Consider the following 20,863-nt stretch of genomic DNA (forward strand, 5'->3'; position numbering starts at 1 on the left):
TGTGTTTTGTGTTAGGCAGTCAAGAAGTTCACTCTGAAGAACTGACATTTATGCAGCGATCTGAATGATGTGAGGGAATAAGACATAAAAATCAGGGAGCATTCCAAGCAGAGAGAGAAGAGCAATTAGAAAATTATTAAATTAGAAAAAAATTAGAGCTTTTGAGAAACACCAAGAAATGTGACCTGAACAGAGTGAACAAGGGGGCAGGTGATAGGAAACGAAGTCAGAAGGAGATAGAAGATAGATTATAAAGCCCCTCTACAACTCACCATCATAGTCTTTTATTCAGAGTTGTTTCTGAGACCCAAGCAGAATACAATTTAAAATAACAGTTAAGAGTATGCATTTGGGGGTCAGATAGACATAGTTTGATCACTTATGTTGACTGAGCCTCAATTTCCTCAGCTGTAAAACAAGGACAAACCTCATCGACAGATCTGGTCCAAAGATAAATGAAATAAAATAGGTAAATATCCTGACCTACGATTACTGCTAAATAAATGGCAATACTAAAACTATAAATGCTATTTTGATGTTTATTTCTGTTGGCATTTTATAGACCAACTTCCAAAGATGAATGTTTTCAGATTATGTTCGTAGTAAAGAGGCCAGTAATGAGACGTCTAAGCTCATTTTAGGTTTCCACATTACTTTCTTGGTAGTAATTACATTCTTCCCTTTCCCATGTGCATGCCTTGTCTCCTAAGTTGGGTTGCCAGCTCCTTTAGAACAAAAACTTAAATACTGGGTTGTTTTTCTAAATGTGCACATGTTCTAATTCATCCTTTTAAAACAGCTGCATAATTTTCTGGTACATATGTGTATTAGTCTCCTCTTGCTGCTATAACAAATTACCACAAACTCAGTGGATTAAAACAATACAAATTTATATTACAGTATTGAAGTTCAGAAGTCTGAAATGCAAGGTCCTGGGCTCAATCCCCAGTACGTCTTCTAAAATTAAAAAAGAAAACAAACCTAATTAGCTACCCCAACAAAAAAATAAATAAATAAATAAATAAATAAATAAATAAATAAATAAATATTTTAAATTAAAAAACCTCACAGTGAAAGAAAATGTGACAATGAATGTATGTATATTCATGTATAACTAAAAAATTGTGCTCTACACTGGAATTTGACACAACATTGTAAAATGACTATAATTCAATAAAAAAGTTTATATATATAAAAAAATAAAGTAATGGAAACCAAAAAAAAAAAAATGTATGAAATGGGTTGGCTGAGCTGCATTCTGTCTGTGGCTAAAGGAGAGAATCTGTTTACTACCTTGTCTAGCTTCTAGAGGACACCCAATTCCTGGCTTGTGGTCCCAAATCACTCCAATCTATGCTTTAGATATCATAATTGCCTTCTTTCTGATCTGCCTCCCTCTTATAAAGACTTTTTTGGTTACATTGGGCCCACTTGAGTAATCCAAGATAATCTCATTTCAAGATCCTTCATTTAATCACACCTGCAAAGTCCCTTTTGCTACTTGAGGTAACATTCTCAGGTTTCAAAGACTAGGATGTGAAAGTGCTTGGAGAGGGCTCATTATTCTGCCTGCCATCACATGTACCTTAACTTATTTCATTAGTCCTCCATTGTCGAACATTCAGATTGTGTCAAATTTTTCATCATTACAAACCATGCTGCAAGGAGTATCTTTGGACTTACGTATTTTCACACTTACATGAAGGTATCTATTTGATGATGTCGTAGTATTGCATTGATAGTCAAAGGGTATATGCATTTAACATATTGATAGACACTAATTATCAGAGAAATACAAATCAAAATTCTAGTGAGGTATTACTTCACACCAGTCAGGATGGCCATCCTTAACAAGCCCGTAAACAATAAATTCTGGAGAGGGTGTAGAGAAAAGGGACCACTCCACTGTCAGTGGGAATGTCATTTGTTGCAGCCACTCTGGAAACACTATACAGATTCCTTAAAAAACTAAGAATAGATTTATCTTATGATACAGCAGTCCTACACCTGGACGTATATTCAGAGAAAACTCCAATTCAAAAGACACATGCACCCCAGTGTTCACAGCAGTACTATTTACAATAGCCAAGATACGGAAGCAACTTTAGTGTCCATCAACAGATGACTGGATAAAGACGATGTGGTGTGTATGTGTGATATATATGCTCAATACTACTCAGCCATAAAAAAGATTGAAATAATGCCATTTGTAGCAACATGGATAGCCCTAGAGATTATCAGACTAAGTGAACTAAATCAGATAGAGAAAGACAAATATCACTTACATGTGCAATCTTAAAAAATGACAGAAATGAGCTTATTTACAAAACAGAAATTCACAGACATAGAAAACAAATTTATGGTTACCAGTGGGGGTTGGAGGGGTAAATTAGGAGTTTGGGATTAGAAGATACAAACTACTATATACATAATAGATAAATAGAAGGGCGATCATCAGTTGATTTTGATGCTTTAAGGCAGTAATTGCAGAGAAGATCAACTTGCAGACTATAGAGAAAACAAAAAGGATTAACAAGCAAAAAGCTCCGATAATCCAATAGGTAGGTTGATGCCATGAAACCAGTTGGTGGGGTTTAGCCATTTTAAATTATCAGACATTTCTTACTCAATATTTTTTTGAATTTCCTTTTGTATGTAAACCAATTGTTGATGTAACTGGGTAGACAGTGTCTCGATACTGGACTGAAGGTTAGAGGAGAAAGCTCCCTGTAAATGCCTTTGACCCAAATCCCAGGAATGTTGCAACTTGTTGTAGAGCAAGGGGATGACGCATATTTTATCATGTTGCCAATCACACTGTATGAGTTGTCTGTCAGTCAGGGCTTGTTGTCTGTCTCCAAGCCATTCAAGGGATGCTTCAACTGCTTGTACTCTTTGCATAATGCCATTATCTATTTGGGTTTGAGCAAGCATAGCATGAGTAATGTTTGTCATGACATGATTTACAATTTTTGCTGTATGTATAGATTTAGTAAGGGAAACTGCGGCTACAGAAGCAGTGGCAAGAATAATTACTGCGGAAATGACAAAAGCAATGAGCCATCCAATGAACATTTAGATCTCCATTTGGAAATGGCTTGAGTTAATCTAGTGAGACTGTTGGTTCATTCCCAGGGACGGGTTAGATTAGCAGGTAGCCACACTTGGGGCTGTTGCTTTAACATGACAACATGAGAGATATTTAATTTGGTAGCATTTAAATAACTTACGCATGATGTATACCAGGCAGAGGAATGTACTTTTAGAACATAAAGATTGTTATCAAAGGTAATATTGATCTTTTGAGAAGACATTAAAAAAAATAAGGATGTGGAGTACAAGATAGAATGTGATCAGAAATATGAGAGGTGAGATTAACAGCAAATTTACTGCTATGGTTATTATGTAAGCCATGAGAAGTATTCCGAGGAAGAAAGGGAAGGGCAACGTGCCACAAAGTGGAATGCCAAGGGCTATGTATAAGACTGTTAGAAGTTCTTAAAATGGGGCCAGAATGGCCCCGATTAGTCCAATAGATGGAAGAGTTACTTGAGTCTGTAAAATTTAATCTTTTCCCCATAGAAGATAGATAACTTTGAGGGCCCCAATCAAAAAGGGTGTAGTTGGGAGAAAGGGGCTGCTCGTAAGCAACAGAGGATCTACATTGTTGAGATGGATTGACTGTTAGGAGACCAGACCCTAGTCATCTGACAATGGTTTACAGGTGGAGGGGTCGAACGATTGGACGGAATGTTCTCATCTACTGCTGCTGCAAAAATAAAGGTAAGGTTGGCCTCTTGGTTATTAATTTTGGGGAGATAATGTAAATAGGTTCGAGATTTGACAGACTGACAATTAGGTGTATAGGTGGTTGTAAAACATACTGGAGGAAGGGCATTAAAAAGGGAAAGAGAATCATTTAGAGTTAACCAATCACGTTGTTCCAGAAGGGGTCCTTGAGGTGGGAGCCAAGTGCCTTCTGTGCACCAGGTGTCATTGCTGCTTAGAGGAGGATCAGCACCCCACAAGGAAACAGGTCTGAAGAGAGGAGGGTTGATAATGTGTGTCCAGTATAAGTGGGCTTGTGCCGAGGGAATAAAAAGAAAAGCAAAGAGCAGGAACGGTATTACCTTACCACTGCTAAGTATGCTGTGAACATGTTATCTGGAATGGGAGGTGCTCCAACTCATTGCATGACTTCAGTGGCTTGTTGATCGAGTCTTTTAAGTTGTCCCCAGATCACATCTGCAGCTTTGGCTGTTCTCTGACAGGGTTTCAGTCGATGGTCTTGGAAGGAGAGATTGGCCATCTGAGGAAGAGAATTGCAGGGCTGATCTTTCCAGCTCATGGTAGGGCTTGACAAAACGGGCTGGTGTCCAATGTCGTCCTGTAGGTAAGAGAACACAAGCGTAGCCTCGCCCCCAGGTGATTAACTCATAACGTCCTTCCCAGGAATTGTTTTCATGTGTCACATTTTTTACTAATATTTTTGCTCTTATAGAGGCTGCTGATAATTATATTAAAATGGTGATCTGCCGCTGTGAGGACTTGAGAATCGCAATTCAGAAAATTTAAAGTATATACTGCTTTGTGTAATATATCTGAGAAGGACATGCCAGGTGTATTCCCCCTTTTTTGTTTTTTAATCACAGATTTTAATGTAGAGTGAGCATGTTTTATAATGGCCTGTCCAGTAGGATTGTAAGGGATACCTGCAGTATGTTGTAATTCCCAGTTTTGTCAGAAAAGTTTGAATCTGGAGGAGATATAACTAGATCCAATACCAGTTTTTATTTGTTGTGGCTTTCCCACGTGTGCGAAAGCATGTAAGAGGTGACTGATGACACGTTTTGTTTTTCCTCCAGTGTGAATGGAGGCAGAGATATATCTGGAGAAGGTGTCGACTAAAGGAGTATAATGGGTTACATCAGTTTGCTGGATTTGATTGGGCTTTATGCCAGCCAAGATTTTTGTCCTCCAGATAATAATTGACACTCTGGACAGGCTAAAACGATTTGTTTTGCCTGAGGTACAATTAACTAGAATTGTTTATCAAGAGATTTATAATTTTGATGAAAGAACTCATGTGATTGTTGAGCTGCTTTAAAAGCTAAGCTATAACCGACAAAGTGATCTGCAATGGCATTACCAGTGGTTAAGGGACCAGGTAAATTTGCATGAGATCTAATATGTGTAAACAGGAGAGAGTGTTGTCGTTTGTCTATAAGAGACTGCAAAGTAAGGGAAAGGGAAAGGAGGGAAGAATCAGTTAATCCTTTGATGGAGGCTTGTTCTATGTTTTGAATAACATAAACTACGTGTTGTGAATCAGTGACCAGGTTAATAGGCTGGTGAGAGACATGTTGGAGTGCCATAATGGCAGCCTTAAGTTCTGCTCTTTGTGTAGAGGTTTGTCCTGTAGAAACTACCTTGTGCCATTTTTGGTCAAACCAAATCGTGGCAGATTTAGTTGTTTCTTCAGAGCCATCAGTGAAGACTGTAATAGCACTATGAGTAGGTGTAGACACAGCCTTCTGAGGTATAGTGACATTAATAAGGGCTAACTGTTGAAGTAATTTATCAGAGGGTAATGAATATATATATATTGTCCTGTAAATTCAGCTATGGTGGCCTGGAAATCTAAAGATTGTGTGAGTAAGTGTTGGGAGTCTTCTAAAGATATTCCTGGACAAATTATGGGTCAGAACCAGTTAATTGTTGACAAAGGTATCGGCCTTTATACAGTAGATCAACAAGTTGTTGAGTGTATGAAGTAAGAGCTTTTTTAAGGGAATGAGATAAAAATATCCATTCTAAACATTCAATACCATCAATGAATCGTCCTAATAACCCTGTGGGGGTACGGAAGGTAGGAAATAGAAATAAAACATGGGATAGCCTGGTTGCCTTCTGTGCAACTGCCTGTGTTGGATGGCCTCTTCAATGAGAGCTATTTTCTTTTTAGCTTCCTAAGTCAAGCTTCGGGGAGAATCTAAGGTACATTATCTAGACTGTATAATTACTTTCCATTGTTGGAAAAGGTCTCTGCCCCATAGAGAAACAGGTATGAGTAGGATAAAAAGTTGGATATAACCTATTTGTCCCTCTGGGCCACACATTTAAGAGGTCTTTTCCTTTGTAATGGTAGGTGGGTCCTTCCAACCCCTGTAACGGTCATAAGGCCTGAAATCTTTTCCCAATGTTTGGGCCATTCATGTGAAGCAGTAACAAAAACATCAGCTCCAGTGTCAATAAGACCTTGGAAGAATTTACCTTTAATTGAGATAGTTAACAAAGGTTTATTTGACTTAATGTAAGTCTTTGTTTTCCCTTTTACTCAGGAGAGAATCAGGAATGTAAGAGGAAGTTAAGAGTAACTGTGCTATCTGGGTTTGGGGTGGGGTATAACACGCAACCCAGATGCTTTTAATAAAACTTGAATTTCACCCATGTAATCAGAGTTAATAATGTGGGGAAGAACTATAATTCCCTTTTTTGTAAGGTTTAATTTTCCCAAGATAAGAACCTTGGAATTAGGTGGCAGAGGGCTCCAAATTCCTATGGGGACAGTGTATATATTGTCCTGTTCCTTTAAAATTAATTCTGAGGTAGTGTACAGGTCCAGTTTGGAGCTCCCTGAGATGGAGGCTCACAGGTCAGAGACCCTTTTGTGGCCTGAGTTAGGAATGTCTGAGATGGGGTTTTCGTTATGGCACCACTCCACTTGGGGTTGGGGGCACAGGAGCTGGCACCCCTCTTCTTGTTTCCAGAAAGGGGTTTCCTCTCCTTATCAAATTTAGAATGGCATTGGTTGGCCCAATGCTTTCCTTTGCTACATCAAGGGCAGTCTTTGGTAGGAGGCTTATTAATTATTCCTTTTTTAGATTGGTGGCATTTCCTCTGAAAATGACCTGTTTGGCCACATTTAAAGCAGGTTTGAATAGATTTCCGGTCAAGAGGGCAGAGTGGTAGGATCACGAGCTTGCCTCTCCTCGTGACTACAATGAAACCACAACTGACTGCTAAATAACCATCGAAAAAAGACTGGAACCTAGCAAAAAAGATCTTCTGCAACTGGAAACATAAAGAAGGAACCACAGCAGGATGGCTGACATCTTGATTAGATCAACTCTGCGAGACCCTCTTAGACTCTCAAATTTACCGAGCATGATTCTTCAAACAATCAGAGTAACATACGTAATTGGAATTTGAACAAAGCAAGGCATAAGTCACAAATCTTAAGCAATTTAAGTAAAAGGTTAAACAGTCTCGCATGCTCAAGATATGCTAAGAGATAATAAAAGGGAAGCGTAGGAATCTCAGGAATCAAAGACAGCCTGTTCTAGATAAGCGAAGCATGCCCTGCTGTTTTAAGCAACGTGCAATGCGACCCTACAATTTATTTGCCCATGATTGTGCTCCCACAATAAATGACAAGGTTCTACTGTATAGCACAGGTAACTGTATTCAATAACTTGTAATAACCTATAATGAAAAAGGATATATATGTACAACTGAATCACTGTGCTGTAGACCAGAAACTAACACACTGTAAATCAATTATACTTCAATAAAAATAAATAATAAAATATTGATAGATATTTTCAAATTCCTTTCTAAAGCATGTGCATTAATCTTATTCCTATGAACTGTTTTTGAGAATGACTCCTTCCTTACATATCCCAGTGCAGAATATTATCAGACTTTAAAATCTTTGCTAATCTGCTAGGTGAAAAGTTGTACAGTTTTAGTTGAAGTTAATGTATCCTTCATTTTATTTCTTCTTCTGTGAACTGCCTGTTGCTTATTTTTTTTCTGTTTATTGACAAATGATGGCCCTTCATCTATCATGTAAGTTGCAAATATTTTTCCCAGTTTGTTGTTCGTGTTTTGACTTTGGGCCACACAGAAGAGTTTTTTACTAGTCAGATTTATTAATCTTTTCCTGGGGTTTTCTAAGTGTTTCGTTAATGTTTAGAAAGGCCTCCTTCAAAAGTTTTTTTTTTTTTTAAGTCTCCCATGTTTTCACCTCTTTTGTGTGTGTGTTGAGGGTGAGATTTAAGAACGTAAATTCTTCCATCTTTCCTCAAACTGGCGTAGGTGCTTGTGTATTCGCGCGCCGGGAAGGAAGAGGAAAGAAGCTTTACTCCTTTCCAGGCGGCTGGTTAGTTGCACCACTTTTATCACACACAGAGTCACCTAGACGTCTGAAACTGGAGGCAGAAAAGAAGAAGATAAAACAGAAGTGGTAAAGTCTTTCTGCAGAGGTAAGTTAACACCCCACTGGCCCCGGGCCGGGAGAAACACCCCGCAGACTAGCTTCCTCGCCTGAGGCCCGGGAAACCAACGGAACGCACGTGCGCGAGGGCCGGGAGCCGGACGGGCCCGGCCACCGAGGACTGTACGGCAGCGGGGGAGCGGTTTGGCGGGGACACACGGCCGCTCGGAGGCCGCCGAGGCCGCCGCGATGCTCCCCTCTTTGCGGGAATCGCTGGATGGGGATGAAAAGGAACTAGAGAGCAGCGAGGAGGGTGGCTCCGCTGAGGAGCGGAGACTCGAGCCGCCGCCCAGCAGCCACTACTGTCTCTACAGCTACCGCGGAAGCAGGTGCAGCGCCCGGCCGCCCGTGTGGCCCCGCCCCGGCCCCGCAGCCCACCCCCAGCCCCGCAGCCTGGCGGCTCCGGAACGCCGTCTTCTTCCCTCCGGGCCAAGAGCTCTGGCCCTCAGGGCAGTCCTTGCCTCACGCCGTACTTCCCCGCCCCCGTCCCGGACTTTTGTGCCCTCCCATGCCTCTTCGCTCTGTGCTTCCCTGTCATCTTTTCGGCCCCTTTCTGTCGCCCCTGCCCTTTATTTAGCTCAGTCTTGCATGCTCAATAATGTCGATTCCCGTCGCCTGTCCTTCCTGTCGTTGTCTCCCCCTCTTCCCTCCATCTCCAGTCCCCACATCCGTACCGCCACCCTCACCTTTTCTTTACCCTCTGTCCTTGCGGCCTCTTTTCCCTCCACCCGGGCAGACTTCTTGGGGCTCTTTTGGCCCTGTAAAGTCTGTTTTTAACAGAAAATTTCCTTGAATCTTCCCAATATTTGATTAAGCCTTTCCTCCACCCCTTAGGTGGCCGAGAGAGAGAAGGGACTCTGGTCAGCACTGTTCTGTGGGTTTTCCCTGTCAATGAAAATAGGCACTGGAGGGTTCACGCACTTCTGTCTTGCAGCATTTTTAGTTGACTGTTTGCGGGGCTCCCCATACCCCACTTGAGTTAGAGCCCATAGTTAATAGCTGAATTGCTTCTGTGGCGTGCAGATTGGCACAGCAGCGAGCGGACAGTGATGATGGAAGCCCTAGCGGCACAAACGCAGAAACTCCATCTGGTGATGATTTCAGGTAAAAACAGTTTGGCCGTAACCCGTGTATGTGCTTTCATCTTGAGGGTATCTCTGGCCTGCAGATGTCAGTGGGTACCCTATCCCCACTCAGCTTTTCCTGAGTCAATCCATCAAGCCCACCTGCCCCCTAGGGACCTCATCTCGCTTTCCTCATTAGTTCATTCATTCGAGGCTGGGGCAGATCCTGATACTGATAGTGCCCCTGGCCATTAGCCAGCCAGTTATTCTGAGCTTCCTGATTGGGACTCCAGTAAATATTCAATATCATATGGGGATCAAGAAATTTAATATCCTCCTTTTTTCTCCCTGTTAATATCCTTTCATAGCTTCTCTGCTTCACACTAGAATGTAAACTCCAAGACAACAGAGACTGCTCTTTCTTTTGTTAATTGATCTCTCTCTACCTAGTACCTTGAGTGGTACCAGGCATAGGGTAGACATTTCATATATATTTATTAAATAAGTGAATGAATGAACCTTAACACTTGATGCAAATTTAGGGATGAAATAATACGATGCCTGGAACTTTGCTTCAAAATAACTCTGAGAGGTGAGAGGGTATGCACAATGCAGGGGTGTACATGTGGAACAACACTGGCCATAAGCTGATAATTGTCAAAACTGGGTGGTACATGTGGGTTCATTATACTATTCTCTCTACTTTCTATATGTTTGAAACTTTCCATAATATGAAACCGAAGATGTGAGAAGTTCAGATTCTCTATTGGGAAGTTTGGTGCTAGAAGATCTTTTTTTTCCTGCATATTCAAATTATAGTTTCTGTTTATTTTCTAATCTAAACCAAGCTGAAATTGTTATTTTTAGCTCATAAAAATGATCACTAAGCTGGTGTGGTTACTCATGGGTAGTAGGTAGTGGGAGGACTGAGGAGAGAAGAAGAGGTGTGAAATAGTGATCTAGGAGAGTAGAAGACAGTGAACCAGGCAAGGTAGTGATAGCTGGGCAGCAGTGAGGGCCCACTTGAGGTCAGTGGTCATTAATTTAAAATGAGACTAGAAGGAGGAGGGTACAGTTCGTGGTAGAGTGTATGTACAGGTCCTGGGTTGAATCCCCAGTACCGCCACTAAAAATAATAAATAAACCTAATTCCCTTCCCTTCAAAAAAAAAGTAAGTAAAATGAGACTAGACACTGTGAATGTAGGTTTTTGTCCAGCTACTTTCACCTGCATAGGTGCTGGTGCAGAGTAGGGAGAAAGCCGGACTAAGCAGGGCTGAAGTTTTGCTGAGCAAGTACAGGGAGGTGAAAATAAACAGGCTGACTGAGAATGTATGCAGGGGTGTGATTATAATGACTGACTGTGGAATTTCAGCTAGATAAGGAGGGAAGTGAGAATGAGAAACTAGAGGGACTGTGAAAGGGAGGTAAGGCGCAGTGGAGTCCTAATACTAGAGAGAAAAAGCTGGAAAGATTATTGAACAGATGAGGTAGATCATATTGGGTGACAAACATTCCTAGGAGCCTCACCAGCAGAAGTCAGATAGGGAGCTTTTTCAGGTCCTTAAAGAGGACTTTTAGCGACATCCTGTCTGACTTACGGAGTGTGAATGCAGTGTCCACTGGTAAGGAATGTGTGTCTTTCCTTCGTCAAGCCTCTCCTTGGCGGATACTAATCTACCATCTGAAGTGGAGCCAGAGCTGCGCAGTTTCATTGCTAAGCGTCTTTCTAAGGGAGCCGTCTTTGAAGGGCTGGGTAATGTTGCATCTGTGGAGCTGAGGTAAGTGTAAAATGTGCTATGCCCTGAGATTTTATTTCTGAGCTGAATATGAGAAATGATGAGAAACCCCAAAAGATCAGCTCCTGCTGGACCTGCGAGTTCATCTTTGTTCCCTGGCAGCTGAGCACTGGGCCTCATACGCAAGCATTTGTGGAATGGAATTAAATGAATGACAGGGACTCTGCCTCCTCAGTGTACTTATGTATTCTTGTACTCGGAAGAAAAGAGTTCACTGGCAAAACTCGAATTGTATACTTTACAGTTTGTAAAGTGCATGCACAAACTTTGATGCCATTCTCCTTGCAAAGGGGTGAGAGAGCAGACAGTCTTAATCCCATTTTCGGGTGAGGAAATAAACTCCTTCTTGAGGGACTGTAAAAAGAGGTAAGGTCAGTGGACTGGGGTCCCAGAGGAGTCAGAAGACTAGGGAGAATAAGCTGTAAAGCTAGGACTGCTTTGAACAGATGAAGTGGATCATACTTACCTTACCCAAGGAGGTGGGTCCCGCCCTCAGGTCCCAAGGCTGGTCACCTTGATGGAACTCAGGTTTAAATATAGGTGTTCTCAGTTGCATTCCAGCCACACTTCCATTACACCCCTTGCTTGTAGTTCACTTCAGACCATGATATTGGCATCAAGTCAATTCAGGAGTATAAGACCACATCCCAAAGATAAAGCCACAGGGTGAACATGGCCCATCTGCCTAGGGCTTCTGTGATTCATGAAGTTTTGAGGGAGGGAGAAAAGATGATTATATTTATGTGAACATGGATAAACTATGAACAAGACTGAAATTTACATGAATGTTTCACGTAAGACAGGAGGATTCAAAGACATTCCATGTTAGTTGGGTGCTGCTTTAGCTGAAGCCCGTGGTGGTGTCTGTTCGTTTTCCTCTGCTGTTATGACTAAACCACAAAGCCTGAGAAGCTCTGACCTGCTGAGCAGTGCAATGGTGCTGCCCGGGCAAGATGACCAGGGCTCAGAGCAGTCTACAAAATTACAGGCATGAATTATCAAAGTAATACATTTTACCTCTTTTTTCCCTTTTCTAGAATTCCAGGTTACCGAGTCGGTTGTTACTACTGCCTTTTCCAACAAGAAAAACTGCTTCCTGAAACAGCAACAATGGACTTGGAGCATAATTCTTCAGAGTACGTGGTCTGTTTTTTAGGAGGGTCTGAAAAAGGACTTGAGCTATATCCTTTCTTTGGTCTTTAAGGATAGCAGGTGAGAAAATGCTGGAAGGCAAGTGGAGGATTATTACTTGAATTTCATTCCTTCAGATGACCAGTTTGTCTCGGCTTGTTTGAACTGACAATTATTTGAGAGATTTTATATTACCTTTTGAGAGATAAAACCCTGTCTTGATTCATCCTTTATTGCTTCCTTAAGAACATACTTTCAGGCTTGAATTGGACAAGTACATTCAAGGGCTGAAAATCATGAACTGTGAGGTAAGATGATTGCATTAATATTTTTAAAGACTGAGGTGACTAACATTATGTAACTGCTGTACTTGTCGAATCATCCAGGTGGACACAGACACTTAAATTCTGAAAATGTGCTACTCTGAGGGCTAGTAGAAAGGTGCTTGTTAAGGGAAGCAGGGAACATAGTCCTATAAGTGCTGTTAAGTTTCACAAGATTGCTTCTGTTGTTTTGTATCCATGAAAAATTCAATTCATTGAATTTGAGGCCAAGTGAGGAAGAGGGTGCTCTTCTCCTGATTTCTAGACACGTGAGATTTATAGTTTGGTCAGACTAATGGCCCATGAGGTCACTGGCACCAGAGACATGCTATGCAGTGGTATGACTGTCCTTGAACACAACAAAAAAGATTCTCAGAAACATACCATTTTTCATTAATCAATCTTTTATGAATTGGATACAATCCATATCGATTCCTCTATCCGTACCTTTTAAAAACTACACAGTTTGTGGCAGTAGCTTAAGTCACAATTCTTATAAATTTTCTACCCATTACATGTGGTAATAATTCCTTTTACTTGTCATGCACGTGCTTATAAGACACTGCAGGAGAAGAAAGGATAGCATAGGAGTGAGCGGGGGATATGGGTTCAAGGGCGAGCAGCACCGCCCAGGGAGCCAGGTGAGCGCAAGGCAGCGGTTCTGACACCTGGAATGGGCTGAGTACTCTGATGCTTGGACTTGTGTCCTTCCCTGTTCACATCTGTCTGCATTCCTTCAGTCATTCAACAGGCACTTTATAAGCTCACACATGGCTGCTTCAGACACTGCACCAGTGCTGGGGAGACGAGAATCAGAGAGAGAGTATCTCCAAGAGTACGAAGTACAGTGGGAGGAGAGGCGCGTGCAAATGCCCAACTCCTCTCGGTGAAGAAATAGCACGGAACCCTATCAGTTCCATCTCTTCATTTTATATGATGTGTTTCTTAGTGTGTTCTTAAGAAATGCAGTACCGAATAAATCCTCATTCTGCCCAACAAGCCCAGCAAAGTTAAATCACAATTCCTTTTTGTGAATTGGTGGTGTTAGTTTAAAAGAAGGGGATGTCTGTCTCCAGTTCTGAAATCACTGTCAAGAGTATCATGAAGGAAATGTGAAGTCCACTAAGGTGAAGGCTTATATTAAAGCAAATGACGTTCTCTCTTGGTCTAGGAAAGGGCCGGGGAGAACCACACACAGTCCTACCTGAGCAGCTGGTTTGAGGATGTTGTATGCCCAATCCAAAGGGTGGTTCTTCTCTTTCAGGAGAAGCTTAGCTTTCTGCTCCATGCTGTAAGTATTGCCCAAACAAAAGCACTTCCTTAATTGAGAATCACTTTGGCAGAGTTTGGATTATTTAAAGACATACTTATTTTCTCTAAACATTACTTTCCCTCCTCTGAATATTCATTCAGACCATGCTTGCAATCAGGATGGACCACACTCTATTTACTCAGATCTAGGAAGCTGCACTACTGAGGGGGAATTGCAAATACTGAGTCTTCCTAATAGGAGGAAACATTCTAAAGTACTTTTTGAAGTGATCTGGGAGAGGTGTAATTTCCAAAACAATTTGTGAAGGAAAACAAAAATTCAAACTGACTTTAACTATATTCAAAATGTGCCAATGAAAAATGGAAAATTCACTAAAATATCCAGACAATGGGGAAGGCTTGAGTAAATGGTCAGGCTTTTCATTCAGATATGCGTGGCGGGTAGATGCAGTAAGGCTGGATGATTCGTGAGATCGGGGGTAAAGCCAGGTTTCAGACTATCAGTGAGCAACAGGGGGACGAGGCCCTGGAGAGCTCCAGGGCCATGCCCGGCAAGCATCGTTTAGCCTGGTGGTTACTGGGGGAGGTGACGTTTAGTCACAAGTAGCTGCTCAACAAGAAAAAGTGGGATACAGGGATGAACTAGGCTTTATTTTTCTCTCATAGGCTCTGAGTTATACTCCTGTTGAGGTTAAAGAATCAGATGAAAAAACAAAGAGAGACATTAACAGGTAAAGAACAGTTTCGCCGAGAGAGACCCTTTCCACGGCAAGCCTGATACATACATTGTTAAATGTCCCCTAGTGCAGAATAAATTTGCTTCTCCCTCCCTTCCTGTTTGTGGAAAAGGACTGTGTGTATGGCAGGTTTCTGAGTGTGGCCAGTCTCCAAGGCCTTATTCACGAAGGCACCATGACATCTTTGTGCATGGCCATGACGGAGGAGCAGCATAGGTCTGTGATCATCGACTGCAGTGGCTCCCGGCCTCAGTTCCACAATGCAGGTGAGCCACGACCTCGGAAGCAGCCTTCCTGGCGCGCCTGTGGATCTCAGCTTTCGCCCTGAGAACAGCAATACAAACTTACCCTTCCTGCCTTGTGCAGTGTTACATGTTTATCCCCGAATCGCCAAAAACAATAGCTATTCTAGAAACATGGAAATCACGCCTTGCCTGACAATTCCACTCCTAGGTATAGAGAGAAACACTTGTATAGGTACATAAGGAGACAGATACAAGATGTTCATAAGGACACTTTGAAATAGCGAAGAACTGGAAGCAACTTAAATGTCCATGAACAGGAAAATTGACAAACTGCTGTATTCACACAATAGGATACTACGTAGCCATGAAATGAGGGAACCGGAGCCACATGTCCCAGGATAGCTCACAAACCTACTACATAGTGAAAGAGCCATTAAAGAAAAATACATAGTTCTGACATATGCAAAACAATACTATATAGGGCTTAGAGATGAAAAAAAGTGTGTGGCAGAAGTTTAAAGAAAGACATGGGTATGATACACCTTTCTGATGGGAAGGGAGGGGGATGCACCTGGGAAGAGAGGCACACGGGAGCTGCGACCATTTTGGTGGTGAGTACACTTGTTTTAGACCATTATAGAAGTCTTAAATAATTCATTACAAGTGTTTTTTTTAAAGGAGGAAAGAATAGCACAATGTATACCCATACTGCATCACTATGTTGTACACCTGAAACTAATATAATGTTATATGTCTCTTATACCTCAATTAAAAAAGAAAATAAATAAAAAGGAAGAATAAATGTCTTCTGCTTTGTAGGATTTCATTTTCATTTATGTAATTTTTCTAAAATATTTTCTAGGAAGCAATCGGTTTTGTGAGGATTGGATGCAGGCTTTTTTGAATGGTGCTGAAGGAGGTAACCCTTTTCTTTTTCGACAAGTCCTGGAGAACTTTAAACTAAAGGTAACTAATGGGCTGTCTGCCAAGTGCCACATACAATCTTTGTCTAAATTTCGGTTGGTACTAGTGACCGAGTAACAGATCTGCTGTACAGCTATGACGTCTATTAACTAGGACGTTCTCAAAATTAGAATCCTCAATTTCCATTCATACCAACAGCATTGAGAGTGCCAGTTTCCTCACACCCAGTCCACTGGGTATCAAAACATTTTATCTTTGCTGATCTGACAGGTGACAATGGTATATCACTGTTTTTATGTGCATTAAAAAAATTCAGTTTATTTACGGGGGTAGGGTAGAGTATAGCTCCAGTGGTAGAGCACGAACTTAGCAGGCCTGAGGTCCTGGGTTCAATCCCTGGTACCTCCACCAAAAATAAATAACAAATAAAGTACATTCCCCCCCCATACAGTTATTTAAACCAAAACCAAACAGCTCACCCATTTCTCCCACTCCATACCTCTTGCCTCTGGTGGCCATCAGTCTGTTCTCTGAGTCTAGGAGCATGTTTTTATTTATTTATTTGGATTTCACATGTAGGAGAGATCATGTGGTATTTGTCTTTCTCTGCCTGACTTGTTTCATTTGGCACTTAGCATGGTGCCCTTGAGGTCTTTCCACATTGTCGCAGATGGCAGGATTTCATTCTTTTTTATGGTTGAGTGGTATTCCATTGTGTGTATATACCAGTTTCTTTGTCCACTCATCCATCAGTGGACACCTGGGTTGCTTCCATGTCTTGGCTGTTGTAGGTGATGCCGCAGTCAACATGGGGGTGCAGATACCTTTTTGAGTAGGTATTTTTGTTTTCTTCAGATAGATGTTCAGAAGGGACATTGCTGCATCATATTTTTTTCACTTGGATTATCACTGTAGAGTATATTCCCCAAAGTGGGATTACAGAGTCAAAGGATATGAATGTTTTGGTTTCTATTGCAAATTGCCAGCTTGTACTTCAGAAAGATAGGAGCAAATTCCAGAATGGCTAGCAATGTGTGGGGCTTTTCTATGCAGAACCTAATATAACAGTTTTTATCCATCTTATTTATTTTTATTAATTCAGTATTGGCACTCCATAGCTGTTCAAATCTGTATGTCTTTATTATTCAGGCTGAACACTTTTTCAAGTTAGTTTACTATTTGTAAATAAACATAGACATTTAGATGGAGCAAATCTATCCACTATGATGATATAATGACATTATAAATTGTAAAGGCAATGCTAATGAAAGATGTTACCTGTCATTCTTTATATGTAAACAATATCTTTTTTTTTGATAAATTGTCAAATAGGGTCCAGATCTTAACCATAAATTTGCATTATTCTGTATCTATTTTGTACCATAAGTTTTATTCATAATAATTAAAATAATTTTCTAATTTAAATAGAACAAAAACTAGAATCATTAGAAGGCATTTATTTATATTTTTCAGTGGATCCTGCATACGTATCATTGCATTTCCAATTCTCAGGAACATCAGGCTTATAATTTGTAACATATCCTCGTTGGAAAGCATAAAAAAAGAGGTTCTGTGCCTAAGGGTTCAAAATTCTGGTGGGGAGGCATGTTGTCACCTTAGGAGATCTATAAACTATTTTCACTTTATATAAGGGATTTTGTTCTCCCAAGGGCAAAGCATATTAGCAGAAAAAAAATGATGAAAATATTTAAAATAAAAAGCAAAAATCTCAGCAACATATGTTGAGTTCTCAGCTAGATAGGAGATCTTTTTCAGGCTTTATTACCTCACTAAATACATATTTAACTGGGTAATCTTTCTCTAGGCCATACAAGACATAAATAATTTGAAGAGATTTATCCGGCAGGCAGAAACGAATCATTACGCTTTGTTTAAGTGTTTCCTGTTCCTAAAGAACTGTGGTAGTGGAGACATCCTTTTGAAGATTGTTAAGGTGGAACATGAAGAAATGCCTGAAGCCAAAAATGTGGTAGCCGTCCTTGAAGAATTTATGAAGGAAGCTCTTGCCCAAAGTTTCTGATCACATGTTTTGAGAAAATTGTATTGTGAAGTTACCCAAGCCTTGGTGTTCGAAACTGCAATTGTTACAGTTGTCGTAGGACTGCTATTTAAGATTATTTGAAACATTCTAGCTTTTCTTTTGTACTTTTAAGATTGAACTTAATTAGACATAAGAATCTGAGGAACGTCTTCAGTGAGTCTTAGAGAGGTGTGCATTCAAGTTGTGAAGTTTCTACATTTGCTGGACCCATAAATTCTAGACTTCAGAGAGCTATTGTTTAAAAAACTTCAGAGGTGATTTTGTGGCTTCTCTGAGGAGTTTGCTGCAATATTTAGCAACTTTTCTTCCCAGAAAGATCATGATACTTCTTTCTCAATGTTCTATAGCCTCTTCTAAAAAAATGTATTCCTAATTTTAGGACAAATTAACAATAAGACATCGTTTCAAAGACAGATCTGTGCATCCTGTGGGTGCTTGATAGACTTTTTTGGTCTGATTGATAATGGCATGGATGATGAGGCCAGCTTTGATGTCAATATGCAAATAAATCATGAATGTGTAAGGAATGAAATGAGCTTTAAAAATAGACACACTAGTTTAAGGTAAAACATCTCTGATGGAAAACTACTGCAGAATTGGCCCCATCACTTTCCTTCATTCATTTGTTCACAGGTGTTTGCCAACAGCCTGTATTTTCTTTTTTCTGTTATATGGAAATGCTGGAATTTTTAAGCAGAATGTTAAAGAAAGAAACAAAGTACTTAAATTTTACAAGCAAACTATTACATAAAGCAAACAGAGATTCTTCATGTCAGACTTACTCATTGATTTTAGTTTTTTGTACATTTGTTATAAGCCTTATATTGTTTTACTCTGAATCAATCGAAAGTGCCCTCCGTTAGAGCCATTTATAATAATTCCCACAGAAGCCGACCGTAGCTGCACACATACAGCTGCAGTTTGTTCTGCAGAGCTCTTTAATAAATCCATTTGATAATGATTTTTGTTTAGAAGATCAGAAGTCTTGTGTTCTCACTGCCCTCGGGAGACCCACCCCGACTGCTCCGTGGAACACAAGCTTGTAAAAATCCTCTCCTAAACTCATCTAAATTCACATTAAGTGCTGAGTTTTAACTTTCAAAATGACTGACAACAGGATTCTGCTTTCTCTTCTGTAGAAGTCTGGAGACATGACTCACCAAGCCACTTCTTTTCTTTTAACGAGAAATACAATTCAGGATCCTCAGAAAGGCTTTCATGTGGTTTTAAACTTTAATAACTTGGATTGTAGTCAGTGTAGGAAAAAAAGTCCAAGTAGCATCTTTTTTATAGTATTAAACTCAGAATGACTATGGGAAACAAGCAATTTTATGGCACAACCCTCGAATCTGACCTTTTCTGATGTAGGGTTGCTCACTTGGAAATCAATTTTTTAAATAAACAACATTAGGACATCAACATTTTGAGTCTGGAAAACATATTTTTCATCTTCAAATCCACATATCATTCAAGGATCCATGTTGTAAATAGCATTTGAAGACAAATGTATTACCTGCTTCCAGTCACTTGTGGATCGAGTCAAGGCGTAACTACATACTCTTTATATGTACTTTTCTATTTTTTGTAATGTCGGCTCACTACATGACACACTTGTATACAGTACAGCCTCATTTTAAAAGGGTTGCTGCATCACTACTGCAGGTGAGGCGACTAGTGAGACGGAGGTGAACATCCTGCAGGCCCTGAGAAGAGACTCAAAGAGCTCATGACTAGAAACATGCACTGTACTGACATTTTAATAAGCTAATACATTAACTTTTAAAGTTTTACAAAGGATTTGTTCAGGTGTGGAATACATTACGTACTCTTTGTGTGCTGTACGTACAAAGGAAATGTCTGTCATGCATCTCAGTTGGTCTCAGTTTACCTGTAATTATATTTTTAATAGTAATAATAAAACATCTTAGCTTCTCACCAACGTGGTCATTTTTACTCAGTGAGCTCAATTCTCCAACCTGACATTTTTATTAATTCACAAGTTTATGGGGCAATTGTACTTATTCTGCTGAGGAATTTGTTGAAGGAAATCAATCACCTGCTGGGGTACACCTTTCTGCCTCTTGCAGGAGGCATCAGGCAAGAGGGTAAGAGCAATTTCCATCACGATGTTTTATTCATTGTCCAGTAAATTTACACGTGTCAAACTCAATAACCCAAGTCAATTCCTTTCTCTCTCATTCATTATTAACGATGACAGAATGTCTGTCCTTGACCAGAGGATCACTTACACTAGATTGCCAAGAAAGCCTGCAGGCTTCTCAGAAATAGGATTCAGTTACTAGGACTAAAGTTTCCCAACCACGTATCTTCTCAGCCATGGAAACCCCGCTGGTTTCAATGAAGTCCTTCCACTTGGAGGTCTAGGACGGCAGCTCCAAGTCCTTGATCTGCTAAACTTCCTAAATGTGTCTTACAGACTTTAAATCACTCTGAATTGGCATAAATGCTAGATTCTGGAAATCGGGGGTGATAGGGAGCAGTAATGAATCGATACCTGTGGATTTTCTCATCAGCTGCTTCTGAGAGGGCTGACAAAGCGGAGATCCTGTTAAGTGAACACCGGATGAATGTTCCGAGGTTCACGACTATGGCCGAATGGGCCTAGGCCCAGCGCAACGAGACTGGGTCTCTAAACCACCACCCTGATGTGTCTACAGACTTTGTGTCCTTAAAGTCACATACAAATACCTGAGGGCTGAGAACGTGGAGCCAGGCAGTCTTGGGTACGAATCCAGCCATGCCATATCCTACTAGCAAGCTGCTAAACTTCTCTAAGCCATCCCCTCGTGTGTTAACTATGGGTGTACTTCTCCCCGTTTCGCACCAAGTTCCTGTGCAATTGAATGAGAGTAAGATATGCCAGGGCCCTAGCCCATAGTAGGAACCCAGTAGATTGTCTTCATAATTATCGCATTATTGGAAAACAACTCATTAAGTTATGGTAAGAATGAGAATCTGGTAGAAGGGAGGAAGCAGAAGAGTGAAGAGGGAAGTGCAGGAGGCCAAAG

General features: G+C 40.6%; 1 protein-coding gene across 1 annotated transcript; it reads left to right on the forward strand.

The window, feature by feature from the left end:
* The first annotated feature begins 8,371 nt into the window (after positions 1 to 8,371).
* On the forward strand, positions 8,372 to 19,769 carry C16H17orf75 (chromosome 16 C17orf75 homolog). Its single transcript, XM_006211991.4, has 10 exons — positions 8,372 to 8,607; positions 9,302 to 9,382; positions 10,997 to 11,122; positions 12,178 to 12,321; positions 12,525 to 12,579; positions 13,766 to 13,885; positions 14,533 to 14,597; positions 14,733 to 14,869; positions 15,711 to 15,814; positions 17,598 to 19,769. Exons 1-10 carry the CDS (start codon positions 8,468 to 8,470, stop codon positions 17,811 to 17,813), a joined length of 1,188 nt encoding a protein of 395 aa, XP_006212053.2. The 5' UTR covers positions 8,372 to 8,467; the 3' UTR covers positions 17,814 to 19,769.
* Positions 19,770 to 20,863: the final 1,094 nt, after the last annotated feature.

Source organism: Vicugna pacos, chromosome 16 (assembly GCF_048564905.1).
Source record: "Vicugna pacos chromosome 16, VicPac4, whole genome shotgun sequence".
Lineage (NCBI taxonomy): Eukaryota > Metazoa > Chordata > Mammalia > Artiodactyla > Camelidae > Vicugna > Vicugna pacos.

What these genes read in the sequence shown, in the direction of transcription:
- C16H17orf75 (XM_006211991.4), top strand. Translation starts at nt 8,468, where the DNA reads ATGCTCCCCTCTTTGCGGGAATCGCTGGATGGGGATGAAAAGGAACTA. An exon ending in CCATCTGGTGATGATTTCAG is followed by an intron (nt 9,383 to 10,996) that starts GTAAAAACAGTT and finishes TCCTTCGTCAAG; the next exon opens with CCTCTCCTTGGCGGATACTA. An exon ending in ACAAAGAGAGACATTAACAG is followed by an intron (nt 14,598 to 14,732) that starts GTAAAGAACAGT and finishes TGTGTATGGCAG; the next exon opens with GTTTCTGAGTGTGGCCAGTC.